Here is a 23,702-nt window from a genome sequence, read left to right on the forward strand (position 1 = left end):
GACCTAATTTTTTTTTTGAGTTGTTATATCCGAAATTTGTGTGTATTTTTCTTATTGAATTTGTACCTCACTATATGTGCTTTTACTTTACATGTTTGAGTTCTTAATTTGCTATTAGTTCTAGCAAATTTCCTAGAGTTAGGTTTCTATTATGTCTTGTTAAAAGTTTTGTCAAAAAAAAAAAATTCATAAACACTAATTCCTATTAGGTTTTCCTTGAGTTTATTGTGTGGCTGAAACTTTTAACAAATATTACTCATTCAAAACAGAGGCAAAACAGAGGTGTATGTGTTCTAAATGCATGAGAAAAACAAAGGAAAAAGTGCTTAAAAATTTGACCTAAAAATACTTCAAAATTGTGAAGCACTAGTGAAAACATGCTTGTGAACACCTCTTGTTTTGTGTAAAATTTTTGCTGCAGTTTTTCTACTTTAAAACCGAGACTTCTAAGTGTTCAAAAGGCATTGAAACTCCTGAATATCAAAAGAAAAAGAAGTGAAAAATATTTTGCTAAAAAGAAAAGAAAGAAAAAAAGCAAAAGAAAAGCCAAAAAGGAGTGAAATCTTGTTTGTGTTGTTCTCGGTTTTGGTATTGTTTTGGCATAAAAATTTTGTGACCAGCCACATTATTTGAGTCTTATTTTTATTTTTAATCTTAGCTTTTGTTTTGTAATCCATTCTAGTGCCATTCCTAGGTTATTCTTTGTGTGCTAGCTTTCAAACTTTGCCTTAATTTTTGCTTGTCAATTTTGTGGAATTCTTTCTAGTCTTGTCTCATTATCCTTTACCAATTGGTGTAGCTTTCCTAAATTGTTCCTTTTCAGTTTTACACTAATATTCTAGTCTTGAAGGTGGTTGAGTGCTTCTTAAAAGGTGTAGGAGGCCAAGGCAAAGGACATCCACTTGAAGGCTTTGGTGGTTACTTAGGGAGTTTGTTCTCTCTTGGTGGCTAGGCTCTTGAAAACACCTAGAAGTGACTAAAATCAAAGTTGCTTCTAAAGAGGAGTGAAAACACCTTGTGAGGTTGCAGTTTGGTGGCTGAATTGGAGCAAGAAGGAACAAAGCTAATTGTGAAAATTTTTGTGAAAATTAGTGACTAATTTTAGTGACGGAATTTTTGGTTACTAAAACTTGTTTTTCCTTACAAAATCCGTGACTAAAATTTGTTTCTAATTAGTGGCTAATTTGTTTTCCTTTGAAATTAAGTGCAGCCACTAATTTCATTTGAATGTGAATTTACATTTCATTTGGAGTGTGAATTTGCATTTCATTTGAAGAAAATTTGAATTTCAATTTTCTTGTAATTTTTGTTTTCCAAATTTTTGTACAAGGCCTTTATTAAGGAGTGTCTTGGAGTGCCTTTGGTGTATCTCCATCTCTCCTTAAGAGTTCTCATAGTAAATCTCATTTAGTACTTGTGAGAGTGGTCCTTGAAGGTCTTTGGTACCTCTCAAGCTCTCACCTAGGTTTAAATTGCTTACCACGCCTAGTTTATGTTTTCTTGTCTTTAAGTTTTCAAGTCATTTATGTTTTAAGCAATTTATGTTTTCAGTCATTTAAGTTTTCAAGCAATTTATGTTTTCTTGCTCTTTATGATTTCAAGCACCATATAAATTGTACACTTAGGCACTTGATTGTTATTTTTCTTTGAGAAAATAACTTTGTGAAAATTGATTTGTGCAAGGCAAAAGTACAAGGGGGTTTAGAGATTTTTACTTGAAGAGGCTTGGTTATTAATTGGCTCTTTAGTATCTCACCTCCCTCCAAAGTTCAATTTGTACTCTTAGACTTCCAAGTGCCAAGTCTAAAGCACTTCAAAAAAAAATTATTTTCATAAAAAAACTATTTTTGTGTGAAAATATTTTCTTGAATTAAAATGTCTCAAGATTCCTCCCATAGTGAAAGTGATGGCTCTCCAAAAAGTCTTTCATATATCACTAAAGAGCTCAAATCACTTAAACTATGGAAAAAGCAAGAGTCCATTCAAAGAGAGAAGGAAAAGATTGAAAGAGAAGGTCAACTTGCTTATTTAGAGGAAGAATTGAGAATTTTAAGGCAAGAAGAAGAAAAATTGAAAGAAGATATGAGAAAACATAGGAAAAAGAGTAGGAGCTCACATTCCCAATATACATCCCCTAATGAAAGCATGAATCAAGGGGATCACTACCAACATACTCCTAGGAGAACCACTAGGCCAAGGGAAGTCAAAGTTGACCTCCCACAATTCTTTGGCAAAGATGATGTGGAGTCTTATTTAGATTGGGAAATGAAGGTTGAGAAACTTTTTGCATGCCACAGGGTAAGTGAAGAGAGGAAAGTCCCTTTGGCTGCCCTTAGCTTCCAAGGGCATGCCATGTATTGGTGGACAGCCCTAGAAAGAGAGAGACGCCTCCACAATGCTCCTCCAATTCAATATTGGAATGATCTTAAAAGTGCAATGAGAAAGAGGCACATTCCCACCTATTATGGAAGGGAGCTTATGAATAGGCTCCAAAGGCTCCAACAAAGAGACATGTCTGTAGAATAGTACAAGCAACAAATGGAGCTTTTAATGATGAGGGCATGCATAAGGGAAGAGGAAGCTACAACTGTAGCTAGATTCTTAAGTGGTCTTAATTTAGAAATAAGAGACCAAGTGGAGCTACTACCTTACAGGGACCTAAATGACTTGGTCCAACTTTGTGTAAGGGTAGAACAACAAAGAATGAGAAAATCTTATAAGAAGGATAGCTCCCACTCTTCATTTCTAAAGAAAGATTCCAAGAAGGAGGGAAAAACTTTTGAGAAGAAGAAAACTTTTGAACCCTCCAAGAATCTAGCAACAGAAAAAGGAAAGGGAAAGGACACTACACACACACTAGTTCTAGGACTAGTGATATTAAATGCTTTAAATGTTTAGGGAGGGGTCACATTGCCTCCCAATGCCCCACAAAGAAGGTCATGATCATGAGGGGGCATGACATTTATAGTAGCCAAGATGAGACTACTACTTCCTCTAGTATTAGTGAGGAAGAAGCAAGTGAGCAAGAGAAAGGTGTAGAGTCTACTTTTCCTTATGAAGGGGAGCTCTTAATGATTAGGAGACTCCTCAACAACCAACCTAGTGATACTCTATCACAAAGGGAGAACATCTTTCACACTAGATGCAAAGTTTCAAACAATGCATGTTCTCTCATTGTTGATAGTGGTTCATGGTGCAACTGTTGTAGCACTAGGCTGGTTGAGAAGTTGGGTTTAACTACTAGTCCCCATCCTAAACCTTATCAACTCCATTGGATTAATGAGGATGGTGACTTGGTAGTTGACCAACAAGTAAAGGTCAAGCTTTCCATTGGGAATTATGAGGATGAGGTACTATGTGATGTAGTACCAATGGAAGCTTGTCATATCTTATTAGGAAGGCCATGGCAATTTGATAAGAAAACCATGCATAATGGCCTTACTAACGAGATTACCTTTACACATAAAGAAAAGAAATTTGTGCTTCATCCTCTTACTCCTCAACAGGTGGCTGAGGATCAAGCACAAATGAAACTCAAAAGAGATAGAGAAAAAAGATTTTAAAAAAAAAAGAGGAAAATAGAGAAAAAAAAAGTCCGTGAAAACTAAGGATAGAGAGGAATCTAGGGAGAAAGGAGTTCCCTCCCTAGAGGTTGTTACTCAAGAGAATGTAATTTCCAAACAAACCCTCTTGATTCAACAACCCTCTTATATCCTTCTCTGTAAAGGAACTCTATCTTGCACTGCCACATCTAGTGGACATGAGACTTTACCTAAGGGGGTAAAAACACTTTTAAAGGAATTTGATGATCTATTTCCTCTCGAGGGTCCAATGGGCCTTCCTCCTTCAAGAGGAATAGAACATCAAATTGATTTGGTGCCTGGGGCTAGCCTACCTAATAGGCCTGCCTATAGGACCAACCCCCAAGAAACAAAAGAAATTGAGTCTCAAGTTCAAGAGTTGTTGGAGAAGGGCTGGGTTCGAAAGAGCTTAAGTCCTTGTGCTTTTCCAGTGTTGTTGGTTCCTAAGAAGGATGGCAAGTGGAGAATGTGTTGTGATAGTAGAGCCATCAACAACATCACTGTGAAGTATATACATCCTATCCCTAGACTTGATAACATGTTAGATGAGCTTCATGGAGCCATCATATTCTCTAAAGTTGATCTTAAAAGTGGTTATAATCAAATAAGAATTAAAGAGGGTGATGAATGGAAAACTGCTTTCAAGACCAAGTTTGGATTATATGAATGGTTGGTGATGCCCTTTGGACTCACCAATGCTCCTAGTACCTTTATGCGTCTCATGAATCATGTTCTAAGGGATTGTATAGGAAAATTTGTTGTAGTTTATTTTGATGACATACTCATATATAGTAGGTGCCTAAGTGGTCACATAGGACACTTAAGGCAAGTTTTTAATATTCTTAGGAAAAATCAACTTTTTGGTAATCTAGAGAAGTGTACATTCTGTGTAGATAGTGTTGTATTTCTAGGTTTTATCATTAGCAAAAAAAGGGTTCATGTGGATCCCGAGAAAATCAAGGCCATCCAAGAATGGCCCACTCCTAAAAGTGTTGGAGATATTAGGAGCTTCCATGGTTTGGCAAGCTTCTATAGGAGGTTTGTTCCTAATTTCTCCACACTTACCTCCCCATTAAATGACTTAGTCAAGAAAAATGTGGAATTTATATGGGGAGAGAAACAAGAAAATGCCTTCACAACTTTAAAGCATAAGCTTACCCATGCACCACTTCTAGCTCTACCTAATTTTTCAAAAACTTTTGAGTTAGAATGTGATGCCTCTGGAGTTGGCATAGGGGCAGTTTTGTTACAGGGTGGGTACCCTATTGCATATTTCAGTGAAAAACTCAATGGTGCCTCTCTTAACTATCCTACCTATGACAAAGAGCTCTATGCTTTGGTTAGGGCCCTTCAAACTTGGGAACACTACCTTATTCCCAAAGAGTTTGTTATTCATAGTGACCATGAGTCACTTAAATATTTGAGGGGCCAAGGCAAACTAAATAAAAGGCATGCTAAGTGGGTAGAGTTCTTAGAACAATTCCCATATGTGATTAAATACAAGAAAGGGAAAAATAATGTTGTGGCTGATGCCCTTTCTAGGAGACACACTTTGTTGATCTCCCTTGGATCTCAAATCTTGGGATTTAATCACATTAAGGAATTGTATACTAATGATCTTGAATTCAAGGAAAATTATACCCAATGCTTAGCAAAGCCTCAAGGAGGTTTCTATATTTCTGAGGGGTATTTGTATAAAGAAGGAAGAATTTGTATACCCCAAGGATCTATAAGGAAACTCCTTGTTAAAGAAAGTCATGAGGGTGGTCTCATGGGGCACTTTGGAGTTGAAAAGACTCTAAGCTTTCTAAAAGAAAAATTCTTTTGGCCCCATATGAGAAGGGATGTTGAGAGGTTTTGCTCTAGATGTATAGTTTGTTTACAAGCAAAGTCTAAAGTAATGCCTCATGGCATCTATACACCGTTGCCTGTTGCTAACTCTCCATGGGTTGATATCAGTATGGATTTTATTTTGGGCTTGCCAAAGACCCAGAGAGGCATGGATTCGATTTTTGTGGTAATGGACAGATTTAGTAAAATGGCCCACTTTATACCCTGCCACAAAATAGATGATGCAAGCAACATAGCAAAACTCTTCTTCAAGGAAGTGGTTAGACTTCATGGTCTACCCAAAACTATTGTTTCAGATAGGGATACTAGGTTTCTTAGTCATTTCTAGAAAACTCTTTGGAGTAGGCTAGGAACTAAATTACTTTTCTCTACTACTTGTCACCCACAAACTGATGGGCAAACTGAAGTAGTTAATAGATCCCTATCTACAATGTTAAGGGCAGTCCTTAAGGGTAACCATAAGTCTTGGGATGAGTATTTGCCCCATATTGAATTTGCTTATAACAAGGTAGTCCATAAGACTACCAAAATCTCACCTTTTGAGGTTGTGTATGGTTTTAACCCTCTTACTCCTTTAGAACTAATACCCCTACCAGATTCTTCTCATTAGTTTCATAAAGAAGGAGTATTTAGGGCTGAATTTGTTAAGAAATTACATGAGAAGGTTAAAACTCATATACAACAACAAAATGAGAGAACTGCTTTAGATAGAAGTAAGGGAAAGAAAACCCTCATTTTTTAGGAAGGGGATTGGGTTTGGCTTCATTTGAGAAAGGAAAGATTTCCTTCTCAAAGAAAGTCTAAACTCAACCCAAGAGGAGATGGTCCCTTTCAAGTCCTCCAAAGAATCAATGATAATGCTTACAGGTTGGATCTTCCTAGTGATTATGGAGTAAGCAACACTTTTAATGTGAGTGATCTTATTCCTTTTGCAGGTTATGATGAGGAAGATGAACCTACAGATTTGAGGACAAATCCTTCTCAAGAAGGAGGGGATGATAGACCTTGGGCCAAGGGCCCAGTTACCAGAGCTATGGCTAGAAGAATACAGGAAGAGTTGGACCTTGTGAAGACTAGTGGGCTTGCCAAGCCCAAGGTAATCTTCACTTGGAATACTCTATCATGAAGAGAAGGCCTAGTTCTACTTGTTTATATTGTACAGTTTATACATAGTCTCTTGTATAGGTCATTTTTGCCTTTGTATTTGTGAGGCACTTTACTAGATTTTCCTAGTGTTTGTATATTGTTTTTAAGGTAGGTTACTCGGAGAGTTTAACTCCATTTAACCTCCCTAGTTGATACATTCATTTTGTATTTTTTCAGTAGGGAAAAGGGGGTGACATTTAACAAAGCTTGAGGGTGTGACTAGTAATTGGGCCAGAACTGGGCCTAGGCAAAATTTTGCATATTGGACTCATTTTGCTCCTAATTTTTCATAGATTTGATTTAGCTAGGTTTCATCATCATATGATGAACCTAACTAAAACAAATCAAGGTTTTTCAAATTAAATCATGGAGCCAAAATGCATCCAAGGCCGCCTAGCTCTTTCTTCCTCCTTGGCCGAAAATTGCTTGTCTCACTTCAAAGGTTTGAAGCTTGCCTTGCAAGCTTCTAAACCTTTGTAAGGTTAGCTTACCTTACCATGGTTCTTAAGTGAACCATGGTCAAGGTTGGCTTCTCCTACAAGCTAGCTAAACTGTGGGAGTTAAGTATACCTTACTATGGTTCCTAGTGAACCATGGTTAAGGTTAGCTTCTCCTAGAAGCAACCTCTACCCTATATATTTGTAATTACCTCTCTTGTACTCACTTTTGAACAATTTTGAGAATGAAATCATATTTTCTCTCTCAATCAAGAGTCACCAAACCGTAGAGAACTTTCACTCTAGGTTTCTAGCAAAGTTCTTCAACTTTGCTTTGGTTCCTCAAGCTTCCTATGCAAACTAAGGAAAACCGAACCACTTCAAGGCTTCTTCTCCATTGAAGAACACTTCAAGGAGCTTCAACGAGCCATTGGAGTCTTAACCTCAAGATCATTTTCGGTCCAAAACATGGAGTCATTGGAGAACATCAATCTTCTTCAACTTAGCTCCATCAAGCACAAGCAAAGCCAAGACATAAAGGCAAAGAAAAATATAGATATACAAGCAAAGTTCCCAGAGTTCAACACTTGAATTTAAAACAGAAAATTAAAGCAAGGAAAAATTAAACTAGGCTATTACAAAATTGGCCTACGCAGAGGCATTGTCACTGGAGCTGTCCTCGACGTCATCCTCCTTTACTAGCCTCCCAAAGCAGACAACATTCTCCACGTGCATCGCGGAGAAGTCAAACCCTGGCGCGAGGAGCCTAGCCTGGCGGGCGGCCTTGAGGAAACCTCTCTTATGCTCAAAGACAACAGCCTTCTCGGTATCCTCGAGCTTTCTCTCCAACCCCGCCTTGGCTTCCTCCAGCTTCGCCAGCTCCACTTTCAAAGAGGCGACCTCCTCCTCATTAACACCGAGAAGAACCTCGTCACAGAGACTCTTCTCAGCCGCCGCCACCAGCTCTCCCTTCAGAGAGGTCACGACATCCTCCAAAGCCCGCACTTGGCCACGGGCAGATGTCACCTCATCCTCCAAAGAGCGTACACGACCTCGGGAGAAGGTGGCGAGCTCCTGCAACTCACCCACTTGGGAGGCATAAGCCTCGTTGGATCGTAGGGCGATCTCGAGAGACTTCTGCACCCTCGCAAGGTTACCCCTAGCAGCTCGCAGCTCTGCCCCCTGCAATTTTGCCTCGCCAACAGCGGCCCCTAGAACCTTATTCTCCTCCTTCAGGGCCTTATTCTCCTCTCTCAAAGGTTGAACTCGGCCCCTCAACCTCGCCAGGTCCTCCTGCTGCCTGGACCATCTATGCTTCCAATAGTCCATGATGGCCACCCCCCTCTGCAAGAGAACCTGGGCAGCATCTAGGCCTTCCACAAGCTCGGCCGACTCGATCATAGCTTGATCAGCCGTGCTCAGTGACCCTTCAGGAAAAAATTTAGCTGCAGACACCCCAGCGCTCCACCAAGAATCAATGTCCTCCAAGGCACTCAAATGATCCAACCTCACCACTACGTCCCCCTTGTGGTAGCTGAGCGAGGTATTGGATTTTGGGAGGCCCCTTCGACGGGCCAGTTGATGGCGTCGACACCACTAGGGTGGGCGTCGGAACTTCAGAGCTTGGTCCCTTCCCGCGAGCTTCAGCAGAAACAGGGGCAGACGCCCTCTGCTCGATAATAGGAGGATCCACGCCGGGCACCTCCGACCTCGGGAGCACCGAGATCCCAGCAACGCCCCCTGCCTGCAAAAAGCGTCCCCATGTCAAAAGACACAAGAACAACACGTAAGGTAAAAGGAAAATCGAAAAGAGAAACACTCACCACAACCGCCCGAACGACGTGCTCAGCAACCTGGGCTCCTACCTCGGCAGCTACCCCGGCCTGCAAAAAGCCACATCGCCTCAATAAATTGAGCAAAATCAACAGAGAAGAAATGTTCAAGAAAATAAGACACTTACCTTGGTGGAGGGAGCAGCCTGCTCAGTAGCCGGGGCTGCCACCTTGGCAGCCTGAGCAATAGGCTCAACGACCCGAGCCATCTCCTCAGTGGCCACTGGAGGAGCCCCCTTGGGCGGGGGACTCCCGGTCAAGTCCACCGCCTCGGCATCAACGGCCTTGGAGGTAACCTCCTCCGTTTCGCGAGGGGCAGAGGTTCCCCCGACCTCTTTCACGCCCCTATTTCTTTTTCGGTTGACCTTCAAGGGGGAGCCCTCCTCCTCTTGAGGCTCGGGGACCTCGAGCTCGGTAACATTGTAGCGGTGCTTCAGCTCACGCCATAAGTTCTTCCCCATGATGCCTGCAAATAGAAAACAAAACACATCAGCAAAGGAAAACTAGACAAACCCTAACAAACTACCAAAACACAAGATACTCACTCTCTAGGCCCCTCTCCCTGTGCGCCGAGTTCTCGAGCGACAGGACGAGCTTGCAATCCAGCAACCGAGGGAGCGCCTTAAGATCTTCAATGGCGGCCAACTCCGCAGCCTTCAATTGCAATTGGCCCTCCTCGTGAAACCTAGACGGTTTGGGGCACCAATAGAAGGGGAACTTCGGCAAGCCGCCAAAGTAGAATGCCCCATCCTCCATCGGGTCGACATCCACAAGGGAAACCTGGAAAAATTCTTGTTTAAAATTTTTGTATGACTGGGAGTAGAGAGTGAACAAACCCCCATCCCTACCCCGATTCAGAGATAATATGCCGTAAGGGGGAACGCGTAGCTTCAACTGATAAAAATGAAGAAAGACGAGAAGAGACACCTCTATCCCTAGAACTGTACAAAGGACTTGAAAAGCCCGCAAAAAACCCCAACTGTTGGGCTGCAACTAGCAAGGAGCCGAGTTGATGAAGTCCAAAAAACCACACTCAAATTGAGTGAAGGGAAGACGGACACCCAGGTCTCTGAAGAAACACTAGTATATATAGAAATGGGGAGGGTCAGTGGACCTCCCCATATACACACCCTCACCGGCCTGACAGGGTTTAAGCCGGATCATCCGAGAAATGGAAGGGTCACAAATTCGGTGTATCTTCCAAATCACGTTGACCTCAAGGAACGACCGGAACACGCTTTGGACCTCGGCCACATCGCGTTTGACCCAATCGTAACTAGGAACCCCTGGCTCTAGATCCTTAGGCGAATCACTCTTCTCAGCGGTGGCCTTTCTAACCAATCGTAACCAGGAACCCCTGGCAGGCGCAGAAGACTCAGCACCACTCTCTTTACCCATCAAGAAAACGAAAAGACTCGAAGAAGGAGAAGATGGGAGAAAGGAGAGAGAATAGAGAAATCGAAGTACCTGGTACCCCTTTGACAAAAGAAAGAATGAATAGGAAGAGGCGAAACCCAGTTGCCGGAAACAACGACGGAGACTGAACGGAAGCAAAGGTGCAGGAAGCATCTTGCGCAAGAAACTAAAGGAGAAAGAGAATGAAAAGAGTAAAGTGAAAGGGGAAGGGGCGCGAGTAAGAGAAAAGGGGGTTTTCCAAAATTCAAACAGCCACAACACGTGTCAGCCAGGAGACACGCCTGATCACGCATTAAATGAGGCCATCATTACATAACCGTCGCGCCCATTAACGCGCCGGCCTCAGTTATCGAAATGAGAAGCGACAGTTACGACACATGGCACCTTGACAGGCCAACGTACGCGAAAGGTCACTTCCCTCCAGCGAGCTCGATCTTAACTCCTCGACCTACGGTCTTCGGAGCTCCGGGGGCTAATGTACTATCCGTATTGCGAAACCGAGCTCTGAGCTCAGCATCACAGCGCAAGATGACCTCGGGCACGCGCTATGCGACGTCAGCTCGGCATTTAAGTAGATCATAACTGATCTCAGGGAATCTCGCTCTAGACGAGATCCGTTATCTAATCTTATCGTATCTCATCTCAGGCCCAGGGCCCAAAGCAACCCTAATTCACACTAAGGTACGTGCATTACTTATACAAGACTCATACTCATACAAACCCTAACTTTAGCATCGGAGTCTCTTTGGCAGGTACCACCCCCATCTTGGAGCATCAAGCGTACCAGCGAAGGAGGCTCACCAATCTTACTCGGAGGATCATCTCTACAGTAGATTTTCGGTAAGAACAGATTCTATCCATCATCCAAGTATATTAAGGCCAAATCAGAAATCACAACTTTCAGGCAAGGTGCAGATGAGCCATTTTGTGAAGCTTGGGAGAGATTTAAGTCATTGCTTAGAAAATGTCCTAACCACGGGTTTGAGGATATAGCTCAACTTAACTTCTTTGTTAATGGAATCAAGCCTGAGGTGAAGATGTTATTGGATGCAGCAGCTGGTGGCACCATGATGACTGTGAGCCCAAAAGAAGCTACCCAAATCATAGAATCTTTGGCATCTTTTGATCACCAAGCAGAGCATGGAAGACACCAATCTCATAAAAGAGGAGTTCTTGATCTAAGTACAAGTGATGCAATCCTTGCTCAAAACAAGCTGATATCTCAACAGATTGAAGCACTAACTAAGTAGATGGCCAAAATACCACAGTAGCTTCATGCTATTGCTTCTTCCCCAACTCAATCAAATGCTTCTTTAAAATGTGATTTTTGTGGGGGAGAACATCCCAATGGTCACTATTCTAAGAACTCAAATGAAGAAGAAGTCAACTATGTGGGAAACCAATAGAAATGAGGTAATTTTAATTCCCACAATTATAATACTAACAATTACATGCAAGGGAATCAAGGTTGGAGAAACAACAACAACCAAGGATATGGATGGAGGAATGAAGCTGGACCATCCAATAGGCCACCACCATAACAACCACAGCAACAACAACATGTGTATCCCTCTATGGATGAAACAACCAGTAAATTGGAGGAGACTCTAAACCAGTTCATGTAGGTGTCTACAATCAGAAGAATACCAAGGCTTCCATCAACAATTTGGAAGTACAGGTGGGTCAGCTAGCTAAACAATTAGCTGAAATGTCTGGAGGCCCATTTTCAGCCAACACTAAGACCAACCCCAAGGAGCATTGCCAAGCAATAACAACAAGAAGTGGGAAGGTAGTTGGTAGAGATGTTGGAGTGAGTGAGAAAAATGAAAAGAAAGAAAATTTTGAATTGAGTGAGGTTGAGGAAGAGAGTGAGAAGAATGAGGAGGAAAGAAATAAAAATGAGATTATAGATAGTGAGAAAATAAAAGAAAAAAAATGGAGAGGAGAAGGACAACAAGAAAAAAAGGGCAAGGAAGTCATTTCAACTATTCCTGTAAGAAACTTACCTTATCCTCATGCTCCTTCTAAGAAAGAAAAAGAAAGGAAGTTCTTGAGATTTCTAGATATCATAAAGAAGCTCCAGATTAATATTCCCTTCCTTGAAGCCATGGAGCAAATGCCCAGTTGTGCTAGGTTCATGAAGCAATTGTTAACTAAAAAGAGAAAAATTCTTGAAGAAGAGACCGTGGAGCTCAAGGCAAGATGCAATGCTATTATACAGAAGTCTCTACCTCAAAAGTCCAAAGATCCGAGCAGTTTCACTCTCCCGGTATCAATTGGTAATTTATCAGTGGGTAAGGCACTCTTAGACCTTGGAGCCAGTATTAATTTGATACCTTTATCCATGCTGAAGAAGATTGGAGAAGTGGAAGTAAGACCTACAAGAATGACCTTGCAGTTGGTAGACAGATCCATTAGGCTTCCACATGACATAGTGGAAGATATGATAGTAAAGGTTGACAAGTTCATGTTTCCATTTGATTTTGTTGTCATGGATATGGAGGAGGATTCTGAAGTTCCTCTCATTCTGGGACGACCATTCATGAAGACAGCCAAGGTCATCATTGATGTTGATGATGGCAAACTCAAGGTTAGAGTGCAGGCTGATGAGGTGAATTTTAATTTTTTTGAAGCCATGAAACACCCAAATGATAAAATAGGATGCTTTAGAGTGGATGTGATTGATGAAGTGTGTATGGAAGCTCAAAGAAAATTCTCAGTAGCCACACCATTAGAGAAAGCATTGGTGAATGCAGTCAGTGATACCAATGAGGAGGAGCTGTAGACCCCTAAAATTGTCCGGGTCGGAAATAAAGCTTGAAGACTCTCGAAGACTGAAGGAAGATCAGCCAGAAGGACTCCTGGAAGGCCCTAGGAGGGTTCTCTGTAGGTCTAGAGGTCTTAGAATAGCTCAAAATAAGGAAGTGGAGGGAATGAAGCCCAATACGGCCGTACTGAACTTAATACGGCCGTATTGAAGCTTCAATACGGCCGCAGTGAACTCAATACGGCGTATTGAAGTTTCAGAAACTTCAATACGGCCGTACTGAAATCAATACGGCCGTATTGAAGCTTCAATACAGCCGTATTGAACTCAATACGGCCGTATTGAAATTTCTGAATTTCAATACGGCCGTATTGAACTCAATACGGCCGTATTGAACTCAATACGGCCGTATTGAACTCAATACGGCCGTATTGAAGTTCAAAAATTTCAATACGGCCGTATTGCTTCTGTAGGCCGTATTGCGCCTATTCCCTATAAATATGACGTCAATTGGACGTCATTCCACACTTTTTCACATAGTTTTAACCCTCTCCTTGAGTATTCTGGGGTTTTTGAGCAGTGTTCTGCCCTAGAAATCACTCGGAGAGTTGATCCGACGAAGTTCTTGAGCCCCGAGCCATTTTGCTTGAGGATCGAACCTAGTCGAAGGGAAATCCTCCGGATTTCCATAGTTAAAAGTTTTTAGAAGGAGCGAGCGAGCTTGTAGAGCGAGGGAACGCCAAAAAGCTTCCCAGTTTTACTCAATATATAAAAGCACGCTTCAAGAGGTTTCTTCTTAAATCCTTCCTTTTACTGCTTTCTGTGTGCATATTTAAACTGTCATCATGTAGATAGTTAATTTATAATTGCTTAGAATAAATAGGGGTAATTTAGTAATTTTACGCTGTTATTTTAGAAAATAATCTGTCATAGGGAACCCGAAAGGGGCGCTGTGGGGTGCTAACACCTTCCCCACGCGTAACCGACTCCCTTACCCAACTCTGGTTGTAATGGCCAAAGTTGATTTATAAAATCAATTGCCTTATCCCTTTTTCCAATGTTTTGAGTAAAACATTGGTGGCGACTCCACGAACCCTCCTTTTACGAAAACCACTAATCCATGGAGGGTCCCGCTTGGGATTAATATGGATTGGTGAGACGTTTTAATAAATAAATTGGATAGGATCGACAAGGTCTCAGTTTGAGAACAAGTCGTTCTAATAATCCAATACATTTTCAAAACTAAAATAATAAGCGAGCTCGACCGTCTTCGCGACCGCCGAGGCCCGTTTGGGCCGGTGGCGACAGATGGCGACTCTGCTGGGGAAGCTTCGAGAGTCAGTCCCATTTAGTGACAGATTATTTTTAACAAATAATAGTTAAAATTACTTCATTACCCCTTGCTTGTATGATAACATGCTTTATATATTTGGCTTTAAATAACTGTTGTTTGTTTAAATTTCCGCAATTGTTTGAAATAAATTGCACACAAACCTTTGCACACAACAGTTCCCTCTATACCCGGGGGCATGAGTGGTAATCCATAGGGAGTGGATGTTAGTACGGCCGGTTGAATGGGTCTATAGGAGCCTACGAGACCGTTGTCGGAAAAACATCACTCAAGGTGATAACCATGAACTCGAGTCCGACAGTGCGTTGGAACTTTCCATCGACTTACGACGAGAGGAATTGGGTCCCTATAATGGGGGCACCTTGGGGGCCTTTGACCAAGTGAGAACAGTTAGATCCTCCTTGAATATGCACTTTTCTGCAGGAGACCCCTACCTCGTGATTCGTTCGTGACTGTTCGTGGATGAATGAATTGTTTGTGTAAATGCTTATGTGCAATTGTTTGTGCATTAATAAATAACCTCGTAATAAGGTCTAAGAATAAATCCCCATGCATGAAAATGTCATGACATGAGAGGAAAAACCAATGTGTGAAAATATAAAAGTAAGGGGCATGTGCATCATTACCAATAAGAGACCATGCATCCTCATAAAAACATACATTTTAGGGTCACCAATACCTCTTGACATGAGTGAAAGAGACCCATGACTATAGAGATTCTCCGTTGGGGAGAGATCATAGATAAAGAAGGGTGGTAAACTTCCGTCTTAAAAAGGCAGCGCCTTAAAGATGGAGGTTTATCAAGCTCATGTTAAAGAGTGTATTCATTCCATAAAATAAACTAACTAAACATTCATTTTAGAAAGTGGCTGGTCATCTCTCTGTCCTTACGCGCGCACAGAGAATCAAGAAAATGGAAGCATTGGAGGAGCAAAACAAGAAGCTCACAACCGAGCTTTCACAGCTTAAAGAGCAAATGGCGCAAATGATGGAACTCATGCGTCACCACAACGTCCATGGATCTCATCACAGTGAACATGGGTCCCATCATGAGGGAGAGGAGGAAGAGCATGAAAAAGATCCTCCACACACTGTACCCCTTGGGGCTGGAATTATGATTAAAGAGCCCGAGGTTTCAAAAGAACAATTCCACGCCCTAGAGGATCGGTTGAGGGCTATGGAGGGGCATGATTTTGACATCAAAGATGCCGCTGACATGTGTTTAGTGAGGGACATTCAATTCCCTCCTAAATTTAAAGTGCCGGATTTCCCAAAGTACGTGGGATCGACTTGCCCCAAAAGTCATCTCACCATGTACTGTCGCAAGATGGCTGCATATGCCACAAATGAAAAGCTCTTGATCCACTGCTTTCAAGAGAGCTTAGCCGAAACTGCACTCAATTGGTATATGCAGCTGGATGGAAATCAAGTGTGCACGTGGAGACAGTTGGCCGACGCCTTTCTCAAGCGCTATAAGTATAACATCGACCTAACACCCGATAGGTCAGATCTTCAAGCCTTGAGTAAAAAGAATGATGAATCCTTCAAGGCGTACGCCCAACGTTGGAGGGAGTTGGCGGCACAGATAGAGCCCCCGCTGTCGGATAAGGAGACGGTGTCCTTATTCATCAACTCGTTGACTGGTCCCTATTACGATAAAATGATAGGGAACACAACGACACTCTTCTCGGACATCATCACCATTGGAGAAAGGGTGGAACAAGGACTTAAAAGTGGGAAGCTGGCTAAGCCTTCCCAACCATATGAAGCTAAGAAGGCCTTCGGGAAGAAGAAAGAAGGAGGAGTCAACGCTGTAACCATTTCTCCATCTTCTTCCACTTCGAAGTCAGGCAAATCGCAATACAACTCTGTGAAGAAGTTTGACAAACTTCCGACCACTTATAGCGATCTCCTGCCGAAGCTAGTGGAGGCGCGTCTTATAGCTTACATTCCACCAAAGAAAGTGAATCCACCTTACCCCGATTGGTACAATCCACAAGACAAATGTCTATACCATTCGGGGGCACCGGGACATTCAACGGAGAACTGCAGAGCTCTCAAGTATAAGGTCCAAGACCTTATCGATGCTGGGTGGGTCACTTTCGATTCGACGGCGCCCGACGTGAGCAAGAATCCTCTACCGCAGCAGGAGTAGAGAGAAGGGCAAGCCATGATAGGGCCCCTCCACATTTTTTCTTTTAGGGACTCATGATCAGTACCCGAGATCATGAGGACCTTTTCATGTAAATAAAGGGTTTTGTACAGTTTTACACTCATATATCAATAAAGAGGCATTTTTTTCACACATTATTCTCTCATTTTGTTCTATTCTCTCTCTCTCATTAATATTAATAAACTCTAAACCTAAACAGAACCAATAAATAATTATGTCTGTGATTGCTCGCTCTGACCGGGATCCGAAAGCCGAGGGTGAATGGGTTGAGTTGGACAGTGATGAGGAGACCATCTCTCCGGATCTGCAAAGACTGCTAGATCAAGAAGCTCGTCTACTCCAACCGAATCAAGAAGAATTGGAGACCGTGAATTTGGGGCAGGATCAAGAATTGAAAGAGGTCAACATTGGGACCCGTATCAGTGATGGAATAAAAACACAATTGATTCAATTATTGAGGGAATACAAGGACGTATTTGCATGGTCGTACCATGATATGCCCGGGTTGGACTCCAACATTGTCGAACACAAGTTGCCCTTAAAAGAGGGGTTTCGACCCATTAAGCAAAAGCTTCGACGAATCAAGCCCGAATGGTCCTTAAAGATTAAGGAGGAGGTAGAAAAACAATTGGACGCGGGATTCTTGGTTGTATCCCAGTATCCCGAATGGCTGGCTAACATTGTGCCAGTCGTCAAAAAGAATGGGAAGGTTAGAGTGTGTGTTGATTATAGGGATTTGAATCGTGCCAGTCCAAAGGACGATTTTCCCTTGCCCCACATCGATACACTTGTGGATCACACCGCCACAAACACACTCTATTCCTTTATGGATGGATACTCGGGGTATAATCAAATCAAGATGAATATAGAAGACCGCGAGAAAACTTCTTTCATTACACCCTGGGGAACTTTCTGCTACAGGGTGATGCCTTTTGGACTTAAAAATGCGGGTGCCACCTACCAACGAGCGATGGTGACGCTATTCCACAATATGATCCACAAAGAAATTGAAGTATACGTGGATGACATGATCGCAAAGTCAAAAGACGAGATGGACCACATCCAATATTTGAGAAAATTATTCAATCGGCTTCGTAAGTATCAGCTTAAGCTAAACCCGGCTAAGTGTACTTTCGGAGTTCGGTCAGGTAAGCTTCTCGGGTTCATCGTCAGTGAAAAAGGCATAGAGGTGGACCCCGATAAAGTAAAGGCAATAATGGAAATGCCTCCTCCTAAAACTGAGAAAGAAATTAGAGGATTCCTCGGCAGGGTGAACTACGTCGCAAGGTTCATCGCACAGTTGACTGACACGTGCAAACCAATATTCAAGCTGTTGCGCAAGAATCATTCCGAAGTTTGGGATGAGAATTGTCAACAAGCTTTCGATAAGATCAAACAGTGTTTGGCCAATCCACCAGTGTTGGTGCCACCTGTCGAGGGAAGACCATTAATCCTCTATCTAACGGTGCTTGATGAGTCCATGGGAGCTGTGCTAGGACAACAAGATGAAACAAAGAAGAAAGAACAAGCCATCTACTACCTGAGCAAAAAGTTCCTTGATTATGAAACCCGCTACACGCCACTAGAAAAGACGTGCTGTGCGTTAGCATGGGCAACACAACGGCTCAGGCAGTATATGATTAGGCATACTACTTGGTTGGTTTCCAAAATGGACCCAATTAAGTACGTGTTCGACAAACCGATAATCACTGGGAAGATTGCCCGATGGCAAGTGCAATTATCAGAATTTGACATCATACATGTCACACAAAAGGCCATCAAGGGTAGTACCCTAGCTGATTACCTAGCACACGGGCCGACCAATGACTATCAATCCCTTCAGGATGATTTCCCCGATGAGGATATAATGCATTTACAACATGAAGATCCTAAGGATGATACGTGGACCATGTATTTCGATGGAGCCTCCAACATGCTTGGACAGGGGATTGGAACAGTATTAATCTCCCCACAAGGAAAGCATATCCCCTTAACGGCAAGACTCAACTTTGACTGTACAAATAACATGGCCGAATACGAGGCTTGCGCGTTAGGAATCCAAGCAGCAATCAACAATGGTATCCTAAAGCTCAAAGTATTTGGAGATTCGGCTTTAGTCATTCACCAACTGCGAGGTGAATGGGAAGTCCGAAATCCTAAGCTGATACCATATGTTGAGCATATCAAAGACCTGATACAATTCTTTCAAAATGTCGTCTTTGAATATATCCCAAGGGAGGAAAATCAGTTCGCTGACGCCCTTGCCACACTATCATCGATGTTCGCCTTGGATAAGGAGCATGAAATGCCCATCATCAATATCCGGCGGCACGATAAGCAAGCGTTCTGCCTACTGATAGATGAAGCTGTTGACGATCATCCATGGTTCCATGACATCAAACAATATCTGTCAAAAGGGGAATATCCTGATATGGCCAGCGATAATGATAAAAAGCATATCCGAAGAAGGGCCATGGGATTTCTGTTGATTGGAGAAACCCTCTACAAAAAGAATTATGACTCGGTCTTGTTGAGGTGCATAGACCAAGTCGAAGCTCAAAATGTAATCAAAGAAATACATGAGGGGGTTTTCGGTACCCATATTCCCGGGCCTGCAATGGCTAAGAAAATCCTCAGAGCAGGATATTATTGGTCGACCATTGAAAGGGATTGTTACCAATACGTCCGGAAATGCCACAAGTGTCAAGCATACGCCGACAACATTCATGTCCCACCAACGCCACTCAATGTGTTGGCTTCACCATGGCCATTCGCAATATGGGGCATGGATGTTATTGGACCCATCGAGCCAAAGGCATCCAATGGACATAGGTTCATCCTTGTGGCCATTGACTATTTCACCAAATGGGTAGAAGCGGCATCGTATGCTCATGTGACCCGAAAGGTGGTAACATCCTTCATCAGAAAGAATATCATATGCAGATACGGTATTCCCGACAAAATCATCACTGATAATGGATCCAATTTGAACAATAAGATGGTGGAAGAACTGTGCAAAGAGTTCAAAATTCAGCACCATAACTCTTCCCCATATCGACCAAAGATGAATGGGGCGGTCGAGGCAGCCAATAAGAATATCAAGAAGATAGTACAAAAGATGGTTGTCTCATTCAAAGACTGGCATGAGATGCTACCCTTCGCTCTCCATGGTTATAGGACTTCAGTACGTACATCCACAGGAGCTACTCCATTCTCCCTTGTTTATGGAATGGAGGCAGTTCTGCCGGTTGAAGTCGAGATACCGTCTCCGAGAGTAATCATGGAAGCAAAACTTTCCGAGGCAGAATGGGTTCAAAGTCGACACGACCAATTGAACCTTATCGAAGAAAAACGACTGAACGCCATATGCCATGGTCAAGCCTACCAAAGGAAGATCAAAAAGGCTTTTGACAAGAAAGTCCATCCTCGAATCTACCATGAGGGAGAGCTGGTGATGAAGAAATTGCTACCAGCTCAAAAGGACAAAATCGGAAAGTGGGCCCCAAATTACGAAGGACCATACGTGGTGAAGCGAGCCTTCTCCGGAGGAGCATTGATTCTCACAAACATGGACGGAGAAGAACTTCGATACCCAGTCAACGCTGACGTGGTAAAGAAGTATTATGCTTGAAGACGTTGCTTGCATCAGCCCGCTAGGATGAAAACCCAAAAAGGGCATCCTAGGCAAAAGTTAGGGCAAAACAAAAAGCCCGCCAGTACAAGGGTACTAGGCAAAACAAAGGCAAAATTATCCCCGCTAGGACATGTCCTAGGCAAAAATTAGGGGCAAAAGAATAAGATGCAAAAAGTAAAGCAAGCAACGATCACTTGAACCGAAAACTGAAAGGCGGTCCAAGTGATAATCTTCTAGAAGTAAGCGTCTTGCAGTATTTACACTCCTGGCTCAGGCATCTCACCCGAAACAACTAGGGAAACGGGAAGAGCAGCAATCACAGATATAATTGTTTAAGCCAAAAATGTATAGCCCACCTCGGCCAGCCATTCTTCAGAAAATCCCTTTGTAAACCTTTCTGTAAAAACACTTGTGAATATCAATAAAAATATCCATTTGTTTCTTTTCTTTCTTGACCATGTGATTATGCCTCTGAATTGGTTTTTCATAAAATTGTACGAAATTCCATTAATAATCGGTCAATAAAAGAAAATTGGAGGGGTTCCTGTAAAATCCATAATATCCTGCATAAAGGCTCACAAAAATACTCCCTCGCGTCAATGACAGAAAGTCCTCCAAGAAGAAAAGGATAGGGAGAGCCACTCACTTTTCTAAATAAATGAACAAAAATAAAAAATTGTATTGCATTTGTGCATCACACACACATTAGTTGTACATTCAAAGACCTTATCATGAGGCAATTACATAAAATAGAAAAATAGGAAAAATTGCTTGTGTATGACAGCAGCAAACAAAATACAAAGATTCAGAAAATCAACAGCGTCATACAAAATAACTGAGCCTGGAGAGGCTTGCCGAAAGAATACTCTCAAAATAACTGAGCCTGGAGAGGCTTGCCGAAAGAATACTCTCAAAATAATTGAGCCTGGAGAGGCTTGCCGAAAGAATACTCTCAGAATAACTGAGCCTGGAGAGGCTTGCCGAAAGAATACTCTCTCAAAATAACTGAGCCTGGAGAGGCTCGCCGAAATAATACTCTCTCAAAATAACTGAGCCTGGAGAGGCTCGCCGAAATAATACTCTCTCAGAATAATTGAGCCTGGAGAGGCTCGCCGAAATAATACTCTCTCAGAATAACTGAGACATTTCTATACAGAAAAAGCCAAAACCAACAAAAAAGGCAAAAATACAGAAATCAACAAAAATACAGAAAAAGCCGAACTCAACAAAAAAGGCAAAAACACAGAAAAAGCCAAAATCAACAAAAAAGGCAAAAACACAGAAAAAGCCAAAATCGAAAAAAGGGCAAAATACAGAAAATCCAACAAATCGTACAGAATAATTGAGCCTGGAGAGGCTTGCTGAAATAATACTCTCATCAGAATAACTGAGCCTGGAGAGGCTTACTGAAATAATACTCTCTCAGAAATAACTGAGCCTGGAGAGGCTAGCCGAAATAATACTCTTTCATCATAACTAAAGCCTGGAGAGGCTTGCAGAAATAATACTCTCTCAGAATAATTGAGCCTGGAGAGGCTCGCAGAAATAATACTCCCCAGAGGGAACCTCAGCTCAAGCTCACGGAAAAATCCCCAGCGAGAGCTATCAAAGCAAAATCGACGCAATCCCCAATGGAAGTGCGATCATCCAAACAGTATATACAAGTCAAAGGACTTAACACTTCCTCAGTGGAAGATAGCTCTCCGACTCAAAGCGCTGAGTGAGGCTAAGCCTGCAGAGGCTTCCTAAATAATACTCTGGGATACATAAGATCCCTCATTCCCCAATTGCCTACTCAGAGGCATCCCTGCAAAAGGAGAAAAATCAAAAAACATCAATAACCATTCCCCAAGCGGAATCCGGCACTCAGCCGAACACTGAACCCCATTCCCCAATCGCCTACATAAGAGGCACTCCTTCAAACGGAAAAATCATAAAAAGATCAATAATCATTCCCCAAGTGGAATCTGGCTCTCAGCCAATCATTGAACATCAAGGTGATATGCCTAACAGAAGAGGCTAATCAAAATCAACATCCAGAATCCCCAGCGGATAACAGCCTACACAGAGGCAGCAAAAAATCAGAAAATCAAAAAGAGTTACCCGAACAAGGATAACCGGGATACTCCACCAACGTCGAAAGGACGTCAGCCAATCATAAGGCACCGCTCACATCAGAAAGAGCATCTTTGTGTCTGCATCCCTAAGGAATCAGAAATTCCACAGTGGGCACCAACTACGCAATGGAAAGTTGGGACACAAAAAACCTATGAGTAACTGCACATCCCCTAGACGGATCCCTGCGTTATCCAGCCCTCAGTGGCACAAAAATCAAAAAACAACCGTCGAAGCAGCATCGTGGACTGTGGAGACAAAATCATCACAAATCCCTGAAAAGGAAATATTCACGCTACCCCGTCGTCACAAACACGGAGGTATGCAGCTTCCGGCTCGAGCAATGAGCGAAGCTATCTCTGGAAAGGAGGTACTCACTGCTTACCGTTGTCACAATGGTACTTAGCTTCCGGCTCGAACAAAGAGTGAAGCTAAGCCTGGAGAGGCGGTACTCACAGCTTCCAGCTTGGGCAGCAAGCAAAGCAAAGCCTGGAGAGGCGAAACTCACACTGCTCACCGTCGTCACAAAGGTGCTTAGTTTCCGGCTCGAACAAAGAGCGAGACTAAGCCTGGAAAGGCGAAACTCACACTGCTACCGTTGTCACAAGGGTACTTAGCTTCCGGCTCGAACAAAGAGTGAAGCTAAGCCTGGAGAGGCGGTACTCACAGCTTCCAGCTTGGGCAGCAAGCAAAGCAAAACCTGGAGAGGCTACTCGACAATTTTCCACCGGAAGACGCTACAAGTCAGAAGGTCGGCGCATCACCCGGACAATTGGGTCAACTCCTTTACTTGTCAGCCGATACACCAAAAGGCCGTCCGACTAAGTAAAGGGGGGGCAGCTGTAGACCCCTAAAATTGTCCGGGTCGGAAATAAAGCTTGAAGACTCTCGAAGACTGAAGGAAGATCAGCCAGAAGGACTCCTGGAAGGCCCTAGGAGGGTTCTCTGTAGGTCTAGAGGTCTTAGAATAGCTCAAAATAAGGAAGTGGAGGGAATGAAGCCCAATACGGCCGTACTGAACTTAATACGGCCGTATTGAAGCTTCAATACGGCCGCAGTGAACTCAATACGGCGTATTGAAGTTTCAGAAACTTCAATACGGCCGTACTGAAATCAATACGGCCGTATTGAAGCTTCAATACAGCCGTATTGAACTCAATACGGCCGTATTGAAATTTCTGAATTTCAATACGGCCGTATTGAACTCAATACGGCCGTATTGAACTCAATACGGCCGTATTGAACTCAATACGGCCGTATTGAAGTTCAAAAATTTCAATACGGCCGTATTGCTTCTGTAGGCCGTATTGCGCCTATTCCCTATAAATATGACATCAATTGGACGTCATTCCACACTTTTTCACATAGTTTTAACCCTCTCCTTGAGTATTCTGGGGTT

General features: G+C 42.7%; 1 protein-coding gene across 1 annotated transcript; it reads left to right on the forward strand.

The window, feature by feature from the left end:
* The first annotated feature begins 12,370 nt into the window (after positions 1-12,370).
* Positions 12,371-13,048, forward strand: LOC145957892 (uncharacterized). The gene has a single exon (XM_083074319.1). The coding sequence runs from the start codon at positions 12,371-12,373 to the stop codon at positions 13,046-13,048; it is 678 nt and encodes a 225-aa protein (XP_082930445.1).
* Positions 13,049-23,702: the final 10,654 nt, after the last annotated feature.

This window comes from Cajanus cajan, chromosome 5 (assembly GCF_000230855.2).
Source record: "Cajanus cajan strain Asha chromosome 5, NIPB_CcT2T_4, whole genome shotgun sequence".
Taxonomy (NCBI): domain Eukaryota; kingdom Viridiplantae; phylum Streptophyta; class Magnoliopsida; order Fabales; family Fabaceae; genus Cajanus; species Cajanus cajan.